General features: G+C 55.4%; 1 protein-coding gene across 1 annotated transcript in view; it reads left to right on the top strand.

Moving 5' to 3' along the window:
- TRIP4 (thyroid hormone receptor interactor 4) overlaps positions 1–18367 on the top strand; it is a 42649-nt gene that overhangs the window by 14669 nt on the left and 9613 nt on the right. The window contains exons 9-11 of the mRNA XM_075897478.2: positions 1290–1477; positions 2162–2286; positions 3581–3672. Of these exons, the coding sequence (XP_075753593.1) occupies positions 1290–1477; positions 2162–2286; positions 3581–3672 (405 nt within the window). The remainder of the gene's footprint in view (positions 1–1289; positions 1478–2161; positions 2287–3580; positions 3673–18367) is intronic.

Below are 18367 nucleotides of genomic sequence, written 5' to 3' on the forward strand. Positions count from 1 at the left end.
TGTTTCCTTTCTTAAATTCCATTGATAGGACTCCACCTGCCAGATTTCAGTTGTGCCCCCTTGGTGATGCTCTCCACTTGCTAGTCTGTCTTTGACACATGCGCACCATGTGTTTGTGCTCACGCTTGGGAGAATTAACCTACGCTTCTACGTTTGGGTCGGACGTGCCAGGCCCTGAACGTTAAACCTGTCCCTGTCTGCACACCAGCCTTTGTGCTGCCCCTGCCCCCACTTGGTCTTTTTTCTGTAGCCAGTAATTTTTTGAGAGATGTGGGATCTCCTGAGCTGCAGCTGGTTGGTTTTTCTCATTGCCTGGAGAGGAAAAGGCTTGTGATAAGTGTCCCTGCAAACTGCTTGTGCCCCCCCTGTGGCTGCACCAGATGGCTGGCTCTGAAGGCCAATAGCCCATCTTGCAATCCACGCTGAAGGGGCAGGTGCAGCATCAGCTGATTGCACAATTCTTTGGCCTCCCTCAAACTCTTCCCAGTTCCAGTTCTGCCAGCTGGGTGTGATTAGCTGTGAGCCGTATGAACGTGCTGTCAAGGCTTTGGAACATGTCGGCTAGTAGTTCTACCCCAATGTTACCATTTAGCTTAAAGGCAGCGAGCGTGAGGGTTATGGGGGTGGGTTGCAGCTCCCCGTGCTTTGCCTGCTGCCCAGGCTTTGGCTGGCCATGCGCCATGAGAGTAGTCTGCACTGCCTTATATGGTCAGCTCGTGGTCTTTTGGGAGGCATGACATCGGTGGCCACCTGGCCCAGGTCCCTGCTGCACTGGCACCATTCTAGGTTAGATTCCCTCCCCCCGTTCTCACCCCCTAGTTTGCGTTTAGCTTCCCCAGCACTGGGGATGGGTCGGGATCCGGCGGGCAGGGGGCTTGGCTGGGATGGAGCAGGCCTCTGTCCACAGATTGGCACGGTGGACTCAGTTAGGCTGCTCCAGCCAGGCCGGGCCCACCACACCGTGCCGCAGGCAGGGAGCTGTTCCAGGCTGAAGCAGTACCCTGCCCATGGCGGGCGGGAGCTGCTCCAGCTTGGTCGGGCTGCTAGTTAACCACTTACCCAGTAATGGTGATGCTTACCAGGTAACTGGTTAACCCTTTACATCCCTGCCCAGCACTAGCCCTAGAATGGTAAGAGCAGAGGTGAGATCCAGGGGACAGATCCGGTCCAGCAGAGGGCTAGGCCGTGATGCCTTCTGCACTGTTGTTCTAAAGGAAAGGAATAGCTTTAAATGCCTTGTCTGGGAAGGAGAGTTAATCTGCTCTGTGTTTGTTTTGAACATGCCGAAGTGGGTAGACCAGACCGGCTCGCTCCTGCACAGAAAACCTGCCCATCCCGCAGAAACTGGGCAGGAGTCTGCCTCTGAAAGGAGCAGGCTACGGATCCAGGATCGAGAATTACAGGAGATCTCCGATGACGGCTGGTGTCTCAGCATGCACCAGCCTTGGGCTTCCTTGCTGGTGAAAGGAATCAAAAGGTAAAAAAAAAACCCCAAACCTGCAACTGCCTGGACAACACATGGTTATCCCAAGAGCTGTGAAATGCACCTCCCCCATCAGCTGCAATGAGAACAGTTCCCAGACACACACAGGAAGGCCAAGGGAAAGGGTGCGCCACTGCCGCCTTCTGAGAATCCAGCGGCCTTGCACCGCTGGTCTGGCGCGTGCTGCGGCCTTCAGTGGCTCGAAGCTATTGCCCAGCACAGCCCTGGTGCCGCCTCCTCGCTCTGATCACACACGCAGCCAGCTTCCCTGCAGGAAACGGGGGGGAGTGTCTGAACAGGAAGCCGCACTTCAGCCGAGCACGCTGTCGGGTTCGGCGCTTGGCGGCTGGGGGAAGCAGCTGCTTTGCGATTATCGAGCCAAGGCCTGAAAATGCTCCAGGATTTTGCTGGTTTTGCACAGACGCCGTGGTAGATAACCTGCAGCGCCTCGGTGCTCCGCGCCTAGGAGATGGGTTCCTCGAGACACATTCCCATCCAAGCACCCCCTTTCCGAGGCATATCTGCTTCCGTCTCCCAATGGATTTGGGGTGGGGCGTCTTGGGAAATCCTCGAATTTCTGTAGATTTTTCCCCCCTCTTCTGCAGTGTCTGAGGAAGTGACTTTTAAGTCAGACTCCTTAGTAACACAGGTAACTGCCTTGATTTCTGTTCTCTCCAGGGTGGAGGGCAGGACCTGGTACACATCCCACAGAGGGCGGCTGTGGATAGCAGCTACTGCTAAGAGACCGTCCTCCCAGGAAATTTCTGAGCTAGAGGCCTCCTACCGAATGCTGCTCCGGGCAGGTGAGCCTTCCTGTTGGCTCTAGTCTTGGCACCGTGAGCCATGTCGTGAGCACAGGCAGGAAGCTGGCACTGCCAGGCAGTTATTGCTGCATCTCTCATTAACATTCCTTTCTCCTTTTGGCTCCCTCCTCCTTTCTGCATTTCTTCCGCCAGAACAGTATTCCAGAGCTCGGCCCTGCGCCCGAGGCTAGTCAGGCTGAGCGCACCCCTGAACTGCATCTTACTTGGGCAGTGCCTCCGGGCACTTGTTCCCTTGCTAGTGAATGTAAGAAGGAGCGGGTGCCACCCGGAGGCTAGGAATCAGGCGCTGCAGGTTAGCTGCAGATCTCCCTCTCTCCTGAGACTAGGTGAGCCTGAGGCATTGACGTGATCCCGGCTGCATGGCCAAGGAGCTGTCACCCGCTGGGGCAGCACTTCTGGACACTCATCCACACGTGATGCCTAGCGGTTGCCTCCACCCTTGGCAGAGCCGTGGAGCCCCCTGAGATTTGGGGAGCTCACTCCTGGTGTGGGACGGCAGCCTTAGGCTTCGGTGCGTCTCTGGGTGGGGCTTCTCAGGGAGCTGCCCAGCTGACGCTCCGAAGCCTGAGGCTGTCATCCCTCACCAGCAGTGAGCGCCCCAAATCTCAGGCCAGCCTGGTGCTTTGTCCATGTTTGCTTTTAAGGCAGTGTGGCCCACTGGCTGGAGCACTGGACTGGCACTCAGGAGACCTGGGGTGTAGTCCTGGCTCTGATAGAAGTCACTCACCTGCTCCATGCCTCAGTTTCCCCACCTGTAAAATGGGGGTAGTGACACTGAGCTGCTTTGTAAGGCGCTTTGAGATCTGCAAATGGAAGGTGCTATCCAAGAGCTCCAGCCTGTTTCTGTTAAGGTCACTTGGGCTCACTTGGCCTCAGTAGACAGTTGCCCTTTTTCCAAGGGGATCTAAAACACTGTCGTATGAGGGCTGGCAGTTTCTGCCAAAGGGCTGGCTCCGGATCGGAGTGAAGGGGCTGTTGCACTAGCGGAGTGTATTGGGTCCATTCTACCAGAGGTGTAGCAGGGCAGCACGGAGAATCTGCACTGGCAGAGCCAGGCGGGGTCTTTGTCCTTCTCACCGTATGTCAGGCTCCGAGATCCCGGTCCCTGAGCAGCGCATTGCGTGTCCCCACCTACTGTTGGGAGCACAGAAAAGAAACCCGGCGTTTTCTTGTGCCTCAAGGAGTCTGAGCAGGGTGGTTCCCACTGGGGGCTTACTGAGAAATGGCAGAATCCCAGTGTGTGTGCTCAGCCCTTTTCCGTCTCTCGGTGCAGATGTGGAATTTCCCCGAGATTACCCTTCTGGGTGCCTCCTGGGCTGCGTGGACTTGGCGGACTGCCTGTCACAAGAGCAGTTCAAGGAGCAGGTGAGTGAGGAAGCCAGCTGACTTTTTAACGGTCTACCCACCGATCGGCAAACTTGCCTGCCTCCTGTCAGCGCATTGATCCACGGGAACAGAGGTGACTGGAGAAGGTGGCAGGTGGGGGGGCCACCGGCCACATGACTCCCCCCAGCCCAGGGAAGGGCCGGGGCAACCCCACTCACCCCAGGCTCCACCTTTCCTCACCCCTGTTCTACCCTCTCCGCCCCTGCCCCATCTCTTCCCCCTCCCCCGAGCAGTGTTGCCTGGGGGACTGGTGGGGTCTGCCCCCACGCACAGCAGAGGGGACAATGGAGCAATGCGGACACAGCTTGCTCTGCTTCCCTGGCCGTGTTGCCCCCCTGCCTGCAGGTGGGGGGTGGTCCTGCCTCTTCCCCAAGTGACGCAGCCGGAGCAGCACAGCGAGCTGGGACTGCTGTTGCCAGTGAGTATGGAGGGGCTCCCCTGCTCTGGGCACCAGGCCCCCACCAGTCTTCCCACCAACCACTGGTCTGCTCCAAGCCCCATCCCCGCCCCTGCCCACAGTGCTTCGGCTGCACGTGACCCCTTGTGACTTCCCCCCCCCCCCCCACACACACACGTGGCCTATGCATGGGAAAGTGAAGAGAAGGCTGAAGAGACGGTTTAAATTAAAACAAGGAGGCAGCTACTCCTGTGTGCACTCTGGGACAAGAACACGTCTCAGCCACAGGTGCCCTGGGCCAGGAAGTGCTGGTAGAGACCAGACCAAACAGCGCCCCCTGCTGCTGGAGCATGATGGAGAGCTGGCGGGAGCCAGTCTGTCTGTTCCGGCCAGTTGGTGCTGCCAATGCAGGAAGGTGTTCTTGGCTCTCCTAGTCCAGGCGGGGCTCAGGTGGGTTAAAGCCGTGGTTGCCGCTTGCGGCTTTGTCCAGAACCGTGTACATTAAGAGCGAGGATCTTAAACTTCGCACCAACGTGACTCCTCGTTAAACACCATTTATTTCCCTGACTGGTCCCTGCTAGATGGAATCGGTGCGAACACTACCCCAGTTAAGCAGCCGTCACGGCCCGGCCCGATCCCTGGCTTAAAGCGATTATTGAGGGAGGGGTGACCAAGTGGCAGTCCCAGGGAGGAATGCTCTGCTCCAGCAGTGAGTTTCCTTTGGGCTGCGAAGAAGCAGCCGAGATGATTCCCCATGAGGAAGAGCCTCTCGCCCCCCAGCCCTGTGGATGTCTACCAAACCGTAGCTGGGAGGGGGGTGGTTGGGCCCAGAGATACCGGCGACCTACTGTAAGGGATGGGTGTTTGCTTTTCCCTGTCATGTCGGCTTCGAGAGTTGGGACGGGCCTGTTAGGACCTGGACAGTAGAGGGCGCCTGGGGACTGAGGTACCCGAAAGGCCACTTGAATGTCACAAACAAGCCTCCTGCTTAGAGAGAATCCGAGGAGGCGAGAAGGGAGTAGACCAATTAGATCATCGCCTCCATCCCCTGGGGCCAGAGCACACTTGGCCCCTGGGCTGTGTTAGCCAATGCCTTGTGCAGTCTCGTTTTCCCTTTCCCAGCTGCCCACGGGAAACTTCCCCCAGCCTGATGAGTTGCACTGATGGGAAATACACCCTGCTCTCCGCTGAATCCCATCACTCCTGTGGAAACGCCCTGGAAAGCGGCTGTTGCCTGTGGGTGTACGGAGACAGTTGTCACGGCACGTCCCCAGTTTGTATGAGCACAAGCTGCATGCCATTAGCCTTCAATCTCGCCTCCAAGATCCAGCCCTTCACACTCTTAGTTCTGCTGCAGTCTCAGTCCCCGCCAATTTGCTGAGGCTCCAGAGTGGAGCACACCACTCCCCGAGCAGTCTTGTCGGCCTTCTTTCCTCCCCTCTGTGCTTTGTGCAGCCCAAAACCACACGGCGCTTGGCTGTGACCACGCTGCATTGGGAATGTGCATGGTCTCTTCCAGCATTACTGCTGACCGGGAGACTCTTTCCCGGCCCTAGCTGTGGGTTTGCTGTTTGTTGTTCCCTGTGTGTATTGGCTTAGAGCAGTGTTTCCCAATTTTATTTGGCTGAGGAACCCTTTTCAGCTTTTCAAAATTTCAAGGAGCCCCTAGGTTTGTCGAGCAAAAAAAAAGGGGTGGGGGGGTGGGGGAGGAGAAAGGGACCCACCAATTCATGAAATTCACATTCCTTCCCCAAGACCACCCCTCCATCTCCTTTCTGTGAGGCCTCATCTGCTCTGTTCCCCTCCTCTCCATCACTTGCTATCCCCAGCCCTTATACCTGTCTCAACCTAGTGAGAGCGAGGTGTGGTGTGGGAATGAGGGATTTGGGGGTGGGGCGGGGTGAGAAGTACAAGCTCTGGGAGGGAATTTGGATGCAGGAGAAGGGGCTGTTGACTCAGGGAGGGGGCTCTAGGCTGGGGAGTGTTGGGCTCAGGTGGAAGGTTGAGGTGCTGAGCAAGCCAGGGCTTGTGGATGTGAGGGTGCAGGAGTTTGGGCTGGATATGTGAGAGGCTCAGGGCAAGGAGGCTGTGAGTATGATGGGCTCAGGACACAGATCTGTGATGTGTTAATGGTGGAGGAATGTTGTGGCAGAAGACTGAGGATGTGGGGATGCAGGAGTGTGGGGATGTAAGAGGCTCAGGACGGGGGTTCCAGTGTATGATAGGCTCAGATTTGGGGTCAGGTGGTGTAGGAGTGTTATGATGCTGCAGTGAAATGGGGGTTTGGTCCCAATTGGGGGCTTGTTGGCCTGGCTTCATTTTTAAATAAAATATTATGGCTAAAATGGCCATCGGCACTTTCTTGGGCAAGAGAGTGTCCACACTGCCATAGATGCTCTTGTGCAAAAGCACAGCTCGCACATGGAAGAGTGGATGTATTCTTGCACAAGATGTTCTTGCACAAGAAACAACCAGTGTAGACATAGCCTAAGAGTTTCCTCACATGAGCAAAATGAATTTTGTGTTGTGCACCAGTATTGAGTTCATGTGGATTGTTTGGATGTGCCACCCAAGTTATTAATAAATATTTTTAAACCTTTACCTTTTCCCTCTGCTGCCATGTCCGCTCCCCTGGTGCCTGCTGCCCCCCGACTCCTCACCCTCCTCTGCTGTCCTGACTCCTGCTCTTCTCACTGTCCTCAGCCCTCCTGCAACCTGCCCCCCTCCACCAGCCCTTCTCTCCCCCCTGTGCCCACTTCTCCAGTAGCCCCACTCTGATCATGTGAGCTACCCCTCCTCATCCCCTTTTCTAACACCTCCCTCTACAAACCTGCCCTGCGTCTCTCCTCTGATAGTGGTCCCTCCACTGGGCAGGTGTCTGCCCAGAATCCCCTGGCACCTGCACCTTCTCTTACCCCTGCACCCTCCTGGTGCCTCCCCCTTCCCTCACTCCCCTGCCCCCTTTGCTCCATTTTTCCCCTGATGCCCACCCCTCACCACCCTCTGCCCCCATTCCCCTCATGCCCCTGTGCCCTCTCACATGACTTGCTCCATCCCAGCCTTCCTCATGCCCACCCCTTCTTTCAAGCCTTCTCCCAGCACCTCCCCTCACCCCTCTAGCCCCCAATGCCCTTCCCCTCTCCCCTCCCAGCATCACCCTGTCCCCCTCCCACTGACACCTCTCCTCCTGCCCTTTTCATCATTGTCTGCACTTGGCCCCCTGCCATTTGTCTCTCCTCCACCCCTGTCCCTTTGGTGCCTTCCCCTCCGCCTCCGCGCATAAGCACCTTCCTCTCCCAGCCCTTCCCCTTTCCGTCTGCACAAGCCCCTTCCCTTCCCCCTCCCTCTCCCGTACCTTCTGCCTTCCACTTTGTGGGGCCGGAGTCTATGCTCTTTCTCCGGACTCCGAACCCGCAACTCAGCCACACAGCGCCCAGCATGTTTAAAATCCCGGGCTGTGACGTTCTGTCATGTCCGGGCATCTCTCCACCCACTGGTTTGAGCCTGCGGCACAGGGCAGCAGCAGCCAGTGAAGGGGAGTTCAGGGAAGGTTGCGCACGGCAGGGACGGGTCCGGGGGGGGGGGAGAGACGCTCTGGGGCCGGGCTGGGAGGACACGTGCGGCGGGGGGGGGGCGGGTCGGGACCCGCTCCAGCTCCAGCTCCAAATATTGCGGAAGCATGGGCACCACAAGCCCACTGTGACCACCTCGGGGGTGCGATCACCCCCTCCCGCCCGGGAGGGGGGGTTCAGCGAACACGGTCGACAGCCTGCGGTCTGTTGGTCCCGGAGTTTAGTCGGTATTGGCGTCTTTGGGCGCGATCACCCCGCTCGGCTGAGTCCGGGGGATCTGCGAACCCAGGGGTCACCTGTCCCCTTCTGCGGGGCTTCTCCCCACGGTCTCCGTTGGAGGTTCCCCCTCGCCGGCATTGGAGCAACTTTCACCCCTGACGATGGCAGGGAAGGAGGAGGGGGACCCGGGCCCACCCTCTCCACCGGGTCCCAGCCTGGGGCCCTAAGCACAGGGGTCCGCTTGCTCCCTGTGCGGTGGACGTGGGATGCCTTCCCGAAATGCGCCCACCCACGGGCGCCAAAAGGGCCCTGCTCCGGGCTGCTTCCTCCCCCCTACGGACCCCGTTGCCCTGTCCGTGGGGTCCCCGTGGCCTACCGGTTTGGCCGCTTGGCGCGGGAGGAGTCCGTTCTCCGTCATAGGGTCTGGGTCTGGCGGCAGCCTGCGGCTGCGGGTATCTTCAAACTCCCGGCTCCGGGAGTCTCTGTCGGGGGCTCCGGGCTTCCTAGAGGTGGCACTGCCCCCTCCCGAGCCCCCCGCTCTTCGGGAGCCGGCCTCCACGACCCCCCCCCCCTTCCTTGCTGGCGGGCCCTTTTTAAATGGCCCGCTGGACGTGACGTGCTCCCGCCGCACCCTGCCCCGCCCTCGGGAGACATGCGCCGCCTGACGGGCTGGCCGCGGCTCGGCTTTGCAGCCGAGGAGGGAGTCTCCGCAGTCGGCGTCTGCCGCATGCCAGCTCCCCCCAGCCGGGCGCTGTGGCGGAGGACCCCGCCTCTCCCTGTCCCCCTTCAGGCTCCTCAGTGCGGGCCGCTCTCGGCCCGTCACACGCACACAACTCGCCGCCCATGCCTCTGCTGGCCGGCTCTCTCTCTCTCTTTTTCAGAGGGGGCGGGGGAGCGCCGGCTCCTTGTGGAACCCCTCGTTGTGCTCCGCAGAACCCCAGGGTTCCGCGGAGCACCATTTGGGAAACACTGGCTTAGAGTATGAAGAACTGAGCATGCTCCTACTGAAGTCAGTGGTGAGCGTGTTTACACTTTGTTGTTGCCAATAATGCGTGTGGCTGAACCAGAGTGAAAATGGTTCGACGCTGACTGTTTGTAGACAGAAGCAATCCACATTCAGCACCAGTTCCTTCCCATTGTGCCTAGAGATTGTCCCTGCCTCAGAGACCTCGTGCTTTAACGATTCGTTGTTAATCTGCGGATGTACTGCATATGGATATTGTGAACCTTATGTTCAGATCACTGCTGTGGGTCCAGTCCTTCAGCCTTCACTAAGGTGCAGTTTTTGCGTGGCTGGTTGCATTGATTGCACTGCAGCAATTTGCATATTTAAGGACTAATTGTACGAGACAGAGTTGCAGGATTGGGCCTTGTGTTAATGGCGTGCCGGGGTGGGTAGGTGAGGGGTTGTTAAAGAAAGAAAGATGGTCTTGAGGCTAAAATCACTACAGACCTGCAATCAAGTGACATCAGCTCTAAGCCCAGCTCTGCTACTGACTTGCTGCGTGAACATGGGCAAGTCACTTAACCTTTCTGTGCCTCTTCCTCTGCCTGTATAGGCAGAATACTGCTCCCCTGTCAGAGCTATGTGAGGCTGATGGCATTCCTTGGGCAGGAAGGAAAAGGGTTATCAGGTACAGCGTCCCCCTGCCATGAATGGGTTGAGTTGCACTGGCAACAGCAGAGAAGCTAAAACTCCTCCGGTCACTCAGCCGCCTTACCCCTCTGCTCAGCTGCTCCAACAGCCCGAGAGGGGGCAGGCTTAGCTCTGGGTGTCTGGCTGTGCTGACACAGCTTCCAGTACCTGGAGTGTGGTCTGGGGTCACTTACTTGCCTCACAAACTGGCCATGCAACTCCATGTGGTCCCTGTGTTGTGCTTAGCTGTGCTGATGTGACCAGCAAACCTTTGGCCTGGCCAGTGCTGAGCGGAGGGGCTGCTTTTCCCCGCTCCAGGCTGACCTCACCAACACCTCAAGCAGAGCAGAGAGCTGCCTTCCTCTTCCTGCATTAGGTGCTGGTGAGCTCATCCGCTGGAACTGGGGAAATCTAGAATGCCACAGGCAGGCCTTGGCAGGGGGATTGACACTCGATGATTTATAGTCCTTCTTTCAAATGCACTGAGGTCATGTCCTGCTGATCTGAGACACAAACCAGGTTGTGTTCTAACCATCAGAAAGTATTTTCATATTCGACATTTAAGTATTTCTAACCCTGTAGCTACAGCTAGATCATATCGTGGATTTAAATTCCAGATCACGATGCTAGCGAGAAATAAGGCGAAAAACCACCTGCCACTTGAAGCCTGTGCAAGCGGGGAGGGGTTGCTACCTTTTTGTGCCTGGAGGTCAAGTGCCACACTTTTCCCATGCCATTAGGTTTGAACCTGGTGCCCCAAACGCACTAGCTTGTCAGGCTAAGTTCCCTAAGCTGTGTGGCCACATGGCAGACGACTGCGGCTTTGGCTGCCATAGGGAGAGAGGCCTGGGGGGAATCTGCACTCCCTGCTGCAGCTCCAGGGAAGACTTCACCCCAAACCCTCATCCCTGGTCCCAGCCCTCACCCTCGCACATTGCCCTGCTAAGACAGAGCCTGGCAGACTGTGCTCATGCCACTGCCACTTGCGTCACCAAGGGGGGGGTCCTCTTTCACAGCGAGTGAGGGGTGAGAGATGTAAGTGCTAGTGCAGACGTGTCCCGGTAAATGCTACAGTCAGCTCCTGACCCAAAAATCCAAGTGAAAAAACATCTAAGGAGTGCAGGAACTGCAGTATATGCTGTAAAGTAACAAAACGATATAGATATATAAATAATTTGCTATACAAACCATCTCTGGAACATGTGACTATAAAATGAGGGCAAGTCCTAAGTTTTTATTCTAAAAGTCCAAAGTCACAGTCACACCGATGCAGTATGGCCAGGCCCCAGTGTTCAGAAATCAGTTTTTGAAACAGCCTCGTGAGTATTTTCCTTCTGAGCTTTGAACCTTTAAGGCATGCTCATGCTTCAAGCTTTTCTCTGTAACCATGAATGTCATTCTCTCTCTGGTTAAGAAAACCAAGCTTCTCGTTCAGCGATCTGACTCCAAGAGCTGAGTCTTTAAGAATACCAAATATTGTGAGACTCACAGTAAAATTGTGAGAGTTGGCAACAACACAGAGGCATTCTCCTAGGGGATCTGCAAAGACTCTTAATGTTTCAGTTTCTGACGTGTAAAAGTGTCCTGAGACTGGGTTCAAACCCAACGGTTGTGTGCGAGAGGCATGGCAAGCCACACACGAGAACATCTGTCTGTGGGGGTGGGAATTCCATCTCCGCTTTCTGGTGATCCGTGTTTCGAAGACGGAGGGAAGAATGACGTTTCTCCCTGTGGCAGTTAACACCTTCTATTTCCTGATGAGAGTTTGCCAAGTTGTACTCGACTGCCATTGCAAAGGTCTCCAGGAGGGCTTGAGATCTGCTTGGAATTTGACTAGCGTGGTGCAGAAAGCAGTGTATTTATGCCACAATTAACAACTGGAGCCAGCATCCATGCCCTTCTAACTCGGGGGCCCACACCATTAGCAGTGACTGAAGCTGCATTGATCACATGTGATCTAATTTCAGATTAGATTGTATTAGGTCTACTTCTGGCTTGCAGGGCCCTACAGATGTTGCAGAGCAGGGTTATAGCAAATCTCCTGTTTGAGGTTTTTCAGTGTACTTTTCTAGGCAGGGGAGTCCAATGACAAAGCAGAACAAATTAGGAATACGCTTAATTTGGATTTTTGTCCCCTGGGGCCTTTAGAATTTTCCCTTATCCAGAGTTCTCTGAGTTTCAGAAGAGCCTGTTGTGATTCCCTAGCTGGCCAGCAGAAGCCAGCGGATATAAAACATTTACTGCTCAGTCTGCTGAGATACAGGAGAAATTGGCAATTGCTGTTTGATCCTGGCGCACAGTAACATGCCACAAGGATCGGAACGTGGGGTTTGCAGCACTGCTACAGGCTAGCGCGCCTTCTCTGGTCCCAGAGACCCTGAGGGAAGAACCGCGAAGGGCGAAGCATATGACTTAATTAACGGTGATTGTGGATTTAGCCGCTGTCAGCAAGTTAGTCAGCGGTTCGGGACTTCACTTTGCTCTCAGAGACAGTCCACAGTCTGTGGAGAGTCGAAACTCACCTCCTCCGTATTTGATTTTATGAACGTGGAAGGTAACACAATTGGATTCAAACCTTCCTAGGAATGAGTGTGCCTGGAGCTCTCCCTCCAAACTGCTCAGCCCTCACCCGAGATCAGTGGTTCTCAAACTGGGTTGGGACCCAAAGTGGAGGTTTAGTGGGGCTGCCCATTAGACTGGCAGAAACCTGATCCCCACCACCCAGGGTCCTGGACATCAGGGCTTGGGTTACAGGCCTCCTGCCTCAGGCTGAACGCCTTGGGCTTCAGCTTTGTACCCCAAACCTCCCAGGGCAGAGAGGCTTGGGTGGGCTCGGTCGTCAGTCCCCCTTCCTCGGACCAGATAGTCATTGTCAGAAGGAGGTCGTGGGGCAAGGAAGTTTGACAGCCCCTGCCCTAGATCTTCCATTTCTAGAAAGCCAGTCTCAGTCCCTTTATTCCAGGGGGAGTAATGAGCCATCTGCTCTAGTGAATCATTCAGCTTACAAAGTTTGTGGATGATACCAAATGGGCAGGGGGTTGCAAATGCTTTGGAGGGCAGGGTTGCAGTTCCAAAGAGTCTGGACAAATGGTGTGAAGGAAATAGGATGAAATGCAATAGGGACAAAAGTGCAGTGCCCCACCCTTCGGGAGGAACGATCAGTCGCACACGTGCCAAATGGGACAGGCCTGCCTTGGGGGGGGGGGGGCAGTGATTGTGGGGCACAAGCTAAATGTGCATAAAGACAGAAAAAAGGGACGATCACTCGGGGTGATATTTGCTGGAGTGTTGTGAGAGAGACCCGGGAAGTCATTCTTCCACTCTGCACTGATGCAGCCTCCACTGGAGAATTGTGTCCAGTTCTGGAAAGATGTGACCCAACTGGAGAAACTCCAGGGCTACATCTACACTGGCCCCTTCTCCGGAAGGGGCATGCTAATTTCCAACTTCAGAATAGGGAAATCCGTGGGGGATTTAAATATCCCCCGCGGGATTTAAATAAACATGTCCGCCGCTTTTTTTCCGGCTTCAAAGTAGGAATAAGAGATCCTCTGGAAAAGGGCTTTATTCCGGAGGATCGTGCCAGTCTAGATGCTTTTTTCCGGCTTTTCCCCAAGCCGGAAAAAAAGCGGCGGCCATGTTTATTTAAATCCTGTGGGGGGTATTTAAATCCCCCGCGGATTTCCCTATTCTGAAGTTGGAAATTAGCATGCCCCTTCTGGAGAAGGGGCCAGTGTAGATGTAGCCCAGGGGGGAGAGAGAGATTAAAGGTCTAGCGAACATGGCCAGTGAGGGTAGATTGGGAAGTCTGGGTTTGGTTAGTCTGGAGAAGAGAGGGCTGAGGAGGGACATAACAGGTTGTAACTACAGAAGAGGTTGCTACAAGGAGGAGGATGAAAAATTGTCCTTCACCTCTGATCTGCCGTGTGAGGGCTCTTTCCTTAACCCTTTGCTCCTGTGGTTGCTGGTGTGTGAATTATTAATTCATTGATAAGCATCCATAAAAGGACTTTGTTCTTCTGGCAGCAGCATTCCCCCCGAGTTGCTACGGCAGAAGCAAGCCGTCCCTGGCCAGAGCCTTTGCGGCTGTTTTTGGCCCCGCCCCCAAATCCCTTGAAGGGGAAAACGTGTGAAATGTGCCTTTCCAAGGAATCTATTATGGCGGTGACTGTTTCTCCGGGGCCGCCCCCTTTCTCCTGGCGGCCATCGGTCGTCGTGTAAAGGTGCTACACTCATCCAAAGGCAGCCTCGCTGCCAGTGGGTGTCTTCTCAGGTAGGGATTAGCGGCTGAAGGGCTCAGTAGCACTTGATCGCTTGGCAGTGGCGAGGCTGGCATTGGAAAAGTGGAGGAGGCTGGCTCATGCGCCAGGTTCGCTGGCCTGGCACCCTGGAGCCCTCCAAGCCGTCTGAGAACTGAGCAATGTGGGATTGTTCAGCTTTTTAAAATCAAATGCTGTTCAACTAGCTTAAAAGTCGGTTTGCATTTTGAAGGCCCGTTCCAATTACATTGCAATTTCCACTCCCTGCGCCTTCCACGGCCAAGCTGCAGCCTGTCAGGTGCATCTGGACTGAGGACTGTGAGGCTAAGAGCACCCCAGGAAAATAGTGGTGCCTGACGGAACGACCATGCTGGAGAGATGCCAGCTTGCCCCTCCTCCTGCTCGTGGCCCTGAGTGTGTGGCGGAAGAGCGGGGTAGTGCAAAGAGCAGCACCTGAGGGGCATAGCTGTGGGAAGAAAGGGAAATGAAGGCAGCCTTGCAGCACTCCTCGGGCAGCCCCATGAAAGGAGCCGGTGCCACTTGCCAGGGTTGGGTCGGCCAGCAGCAGATGTAAGCTCTCAAAACCAGCAGGGAGGATGCTGACTGCAACAATGCGTCAAGGCTGTGGTTTAGAACCTCAGTGGCAAGGCAGTTTGCTTATTTTGACAAAGGCGTTTTGATTGCCAAATCCATAACCATTAGCAGCTGTGGTTCTGAGCTGTTCCTTCCTCACACGTTGCAGTCTAGACCTAACAGGCTTTCAAACAAAAGTTTGGCTGGCAGTGCTTGTTGTTTTGTAATCTTCCCTTCCCTTCTGCCAGGCCTGTCAGGCTGAGTGGAGTATCATTGTGAAGCTGCTTCCTAGGCAGGCCCGCCCCGGCACTGCACCGAAGCGGTTCCCCTCCTGTCAACCATCTGGCTCACGCAGTGGCTTTGGCTAGTTCTCTGGGCTCTCGGGCCCAAGGAGGTGGTACATGGGGCCTCAGCGATTACAGTCTGGATCTCTGGCAAGAATGCTGGCTACTTTGTTTCTGGGCTAGTAAATAGGGCATCAAAGTGGCCTCCCCATGTGTCCATCACTGAAGCCCCCTGCTCATCACAACCACTAGACTTTCTGGGGAGGTAAGAAATCAGAGAAGTTTGGGTAGCAGGTTTAAAATTAATAGAAGAAAGTTCTTCTTCACACAGCACGTAGTCAGCCTGTGGAACTCCTTGCCAGAGGCGGCTGTGAAGGCTAGGACTATAGCAGAGTTTAAAGAGAAGCTAGATAATTTCATGGAGGTTAGGTCCATAAAAGATTATTAGCCAGGGGATAGAAATGGTGACCCTTGCCTCTGTTTGTCAGGGGCTGGAGAAGGATGGTAGGAGACAAATTGTTTGATCATTGTCTTCGGTCCACCCTCTCTGGGGCACCTGGTGCTGGCTACTGGGCTAGATGGACCTTTGGTCTGACCCAGTATGGCCATTCTTATGTTCTTATGTAAGTTACTGACGGCTGAAACACAAACAGAGGACATCTCTGGAGAAGCAGAGTTCTGGGATCCTACGATGGACAGCTGTGTTGGAGAGAAACTAATGTCTCGGCCGTGGTGGTTTGCACTTACTTAGCTCCTTCAATCCTCTACGTGGCAAAGGTGGGAAACCAAGAGAGGTGAATATCTAGCCCAAGGCGTCATGGAAAGTGACTAAAAAAGGTGCCCCCCTCCTTGACAGACCTCCTGTCACTGCCTGTGGTTTTCCCTTCGGTTTAATTACTCTGAGGGCCTATCGTGCCAAGTCTGAGACCATGAGCAGAACAGTTCATTGCCTTTCAGCTGCTGGGTCAAATTTTGCCCTCAGTTACACCTGGGCATCCCTGTGGAGGACCTTGGGGTGGCTAAGGGGTTAGTCTGGCCAACAGAATCTTGAGTACTGGGGCTTAAGCGGGAGCCACAAGGATTCCAGCACTTCTGTGAACTCAGGGAGACTTTGCTGCACTTTGTCAGTCTCACAACTTCTTACTGGTAAAGCTCAGCACGTTTCCTCCTGAAGGCCTCTGGCCCCCTGAGGTTCCGTTCTCCTCTCGCTCTTAGCTTTGCTTTTCTGACGAGCGCTTTCTTAGTGCCTCCCAAAGCCCGTAGCAAGGACAAGGGGTTTTCCAAGATCCCAGAGAGGAGCAATGCTGGAAACCTCAGAGGCCAGGAACTGGATGTGACACACACGTGCAACGCGTGGAACAGGAACCTGGCTAGATTGTGGCTTCTAAGGACCCGGGCTTGCCAAAGGAAGAATTGGAAAGCTCTCGTGCTCTGTACAGGGCTTGTCTGGGATAAGAAGCATCTGGCGCCATTTCTCTGCTCCCAGGCCCTGCAGCTAGCGAAGCTGGAGAGGGCTCCTGTGAAAATGGCACTTTAAAGCTGATGAGGCACAAAGGATGCTGACACGCACAGAATGGGGCATCGTTGTCACAATGTGTCCTGATGGCCCTGTTGTTGTTGCACTGATATTTTGCATGGCACGCCCTCTCCCTGGCCGACGCCAGACGAACACGGAGCATATGGATAATGTATCCCATTTCCAAGCCCAGATCCCTTCCCCAGGGATGGCTGAGCTGATCCATCAATACCCCCCCTTTGCCCTTCTCTGCAGTGCATCGGAGGCTCTCAAAGGGGCTCGTGAGCACTGACAAATGACTCTGGGTTTCCCGTGTGGGAGAGTCGCACAGCGAGAGGTCAAACTGGATCGTCCGTGCTGCCCCTGAGGCTGGACTGAAGTTGTTGCTCGCTGCTGTGTGGTTTCCCCATTCCTGGCCTGCTGCAGGACAAAGCAGCAAGGGATCCCGATAAGCCTTGGTGTAATTTTACCGGTCTCTAGGTCCCCAGGCTGGCTCTCAGCCGTTGGTCACATTTGTGTCGGGGTTGGAGGTTACAAGTGCTGGCATAAAAGCTGCTGTTTGGCTGCAGCTCCCGTGCAGCGTGCCAGAAACGGCTGACTTTTTTTTCCCTTCTCTTTTGGAAGCCGCTACAGCAACATTTTTCTAACTGGCTGGTGAGCAATTTCCCTCCGGAGATGAGGAGAAAATGGCTGTTTAGTAGTTAATTACCTGTTGTGTTAGTCTGACAGCGATGAAGCTTATGAGCATGACAGAAGAGTGGATCTGCTTTTCCTGCAAATCACACTGAACACGGGGTGAAGGAAGTTGCCCGGCGGCCAGGCATGCTCCCAAGCCTCCCCCCGCCTTCCTCCGTCCCCGGCGCACCGCTTAGCCTCGCATTCCTCTCGCAAGGAACGCTTTGCTTCCCTGACGCGGGGACAGCCGAGGAGCCCTTGTAGCCTTTGGCACAAGCAGCGCGGCGCACGGGGTGTGTCTGCCTGCCACAGACAGCTGATTTATTGACACACAGGCCCTGCTGCAGCAGCCCCGTGCTCTTTCCGAGCATCTGCCAAGATGCTTTTGAACTGGATTTCATGGTGAGAGAGAAGCTGTCTCTGATGTCAGCACATGGGCTCTGCTGGCCTTGATTCCTTCCAGACAGCCTTGCCTTCCAGCGCAGCCGCCTCTTATTCCGAGATGAAGCCCAGGCCTCAAGATGGCTGCCTGGACCAGCCGTGGGTGATAGTTTAGTTTCCCATTCTGGGCCTTGGTGAGGAAAGCTGTCTGCCATTCAGCTGTTCCCATCTGTAGCCCCTCTGCCTGCCCACCTTTCCCTGGCACGCCAGGGCACCCAAACCGGCACTTGGGCATCTTGCCAGCTGCCTGAGGACCACCCCTAACATCCATGGGGTAGCTGACCTCGGAGACTACAGGTCCCAGCATGCAATTCTCCATCTTGAGTCATTCAGTGTGGGAACTGTTATGCTCTGCAGGCTGCGCCTTCATGTTAAAAGTGGCAGGCTGCAGGGCTCTTGCTTTGAGGCAGGGGCAGGAAAGGAACTGGACTTAAGACATTATTTGTATACCTGGGTCTTTTATGAGGCATTGGTTTAGTTCCTTGTGCTTTCCTGTGTGGAGACCGCACTCCGATGGGAAGAGTGGCCCGGGAGGCTTGGGAAAGGTTTTCTACCCTGCTTTGTTCTCTGGGACCTCCGCTCCATCCTGGATTGTGCCTTTGTTTGCTGAGAGGATTCGACCGCACCAGGTCGCTCTCCGGCTTTGTTTGCGCGTCTACAGTTAAAAGCACTGCCATGGTGTGGCCTCGGCAGGAGCACTGGGAGAGCTGTGTAAACCAGGGGTGGGTCGGGGCCACTGACCCACAGAAAAATCAGAAAAACCCTAACCCTAACCCTAACACGAGAGAAGAAAAAAACCCCCAAAGCTCCTCACTGAGGTGGCCTCCAATTGAGAAGGAGACAGTCACTCCCCACATTCCCCTCGCACACCAGAGCCTGGGAGGCCCAGCCTAGTAGCCCGGTGGTGGGGTAGTGAGGGGCTGAAGAGCCAGTGGGGGCTCCCCAATGCTGGGGGGGGGGGCATGAGTCTTGGGAGCTGGATCCAGGCAAGCCGGGGGCTGGATGCGGCCTCTGGGCCTGAGGGTCCCCACCCCTGAGGTAAACCACCTCCATGAGGGGAGTAGCTAACAGCGCTGGGAGCCCGTTTACACTGGGACGTGCT

Source organism: Pelodiscus sinensis, chromosome 14 (genome assembly GCF_052426305.1).
Source record: "Pelodiscus sinensis isolate ZL-2025 chromosome 14, ASM5242630v1, whole genome shotgun sequence".
Taxonomy (NCBI): Eukaryota; Metazoa; Chordata; order Testudines; family Trionychidae; genus Pelodiscus; species Pelodiscus sinensis.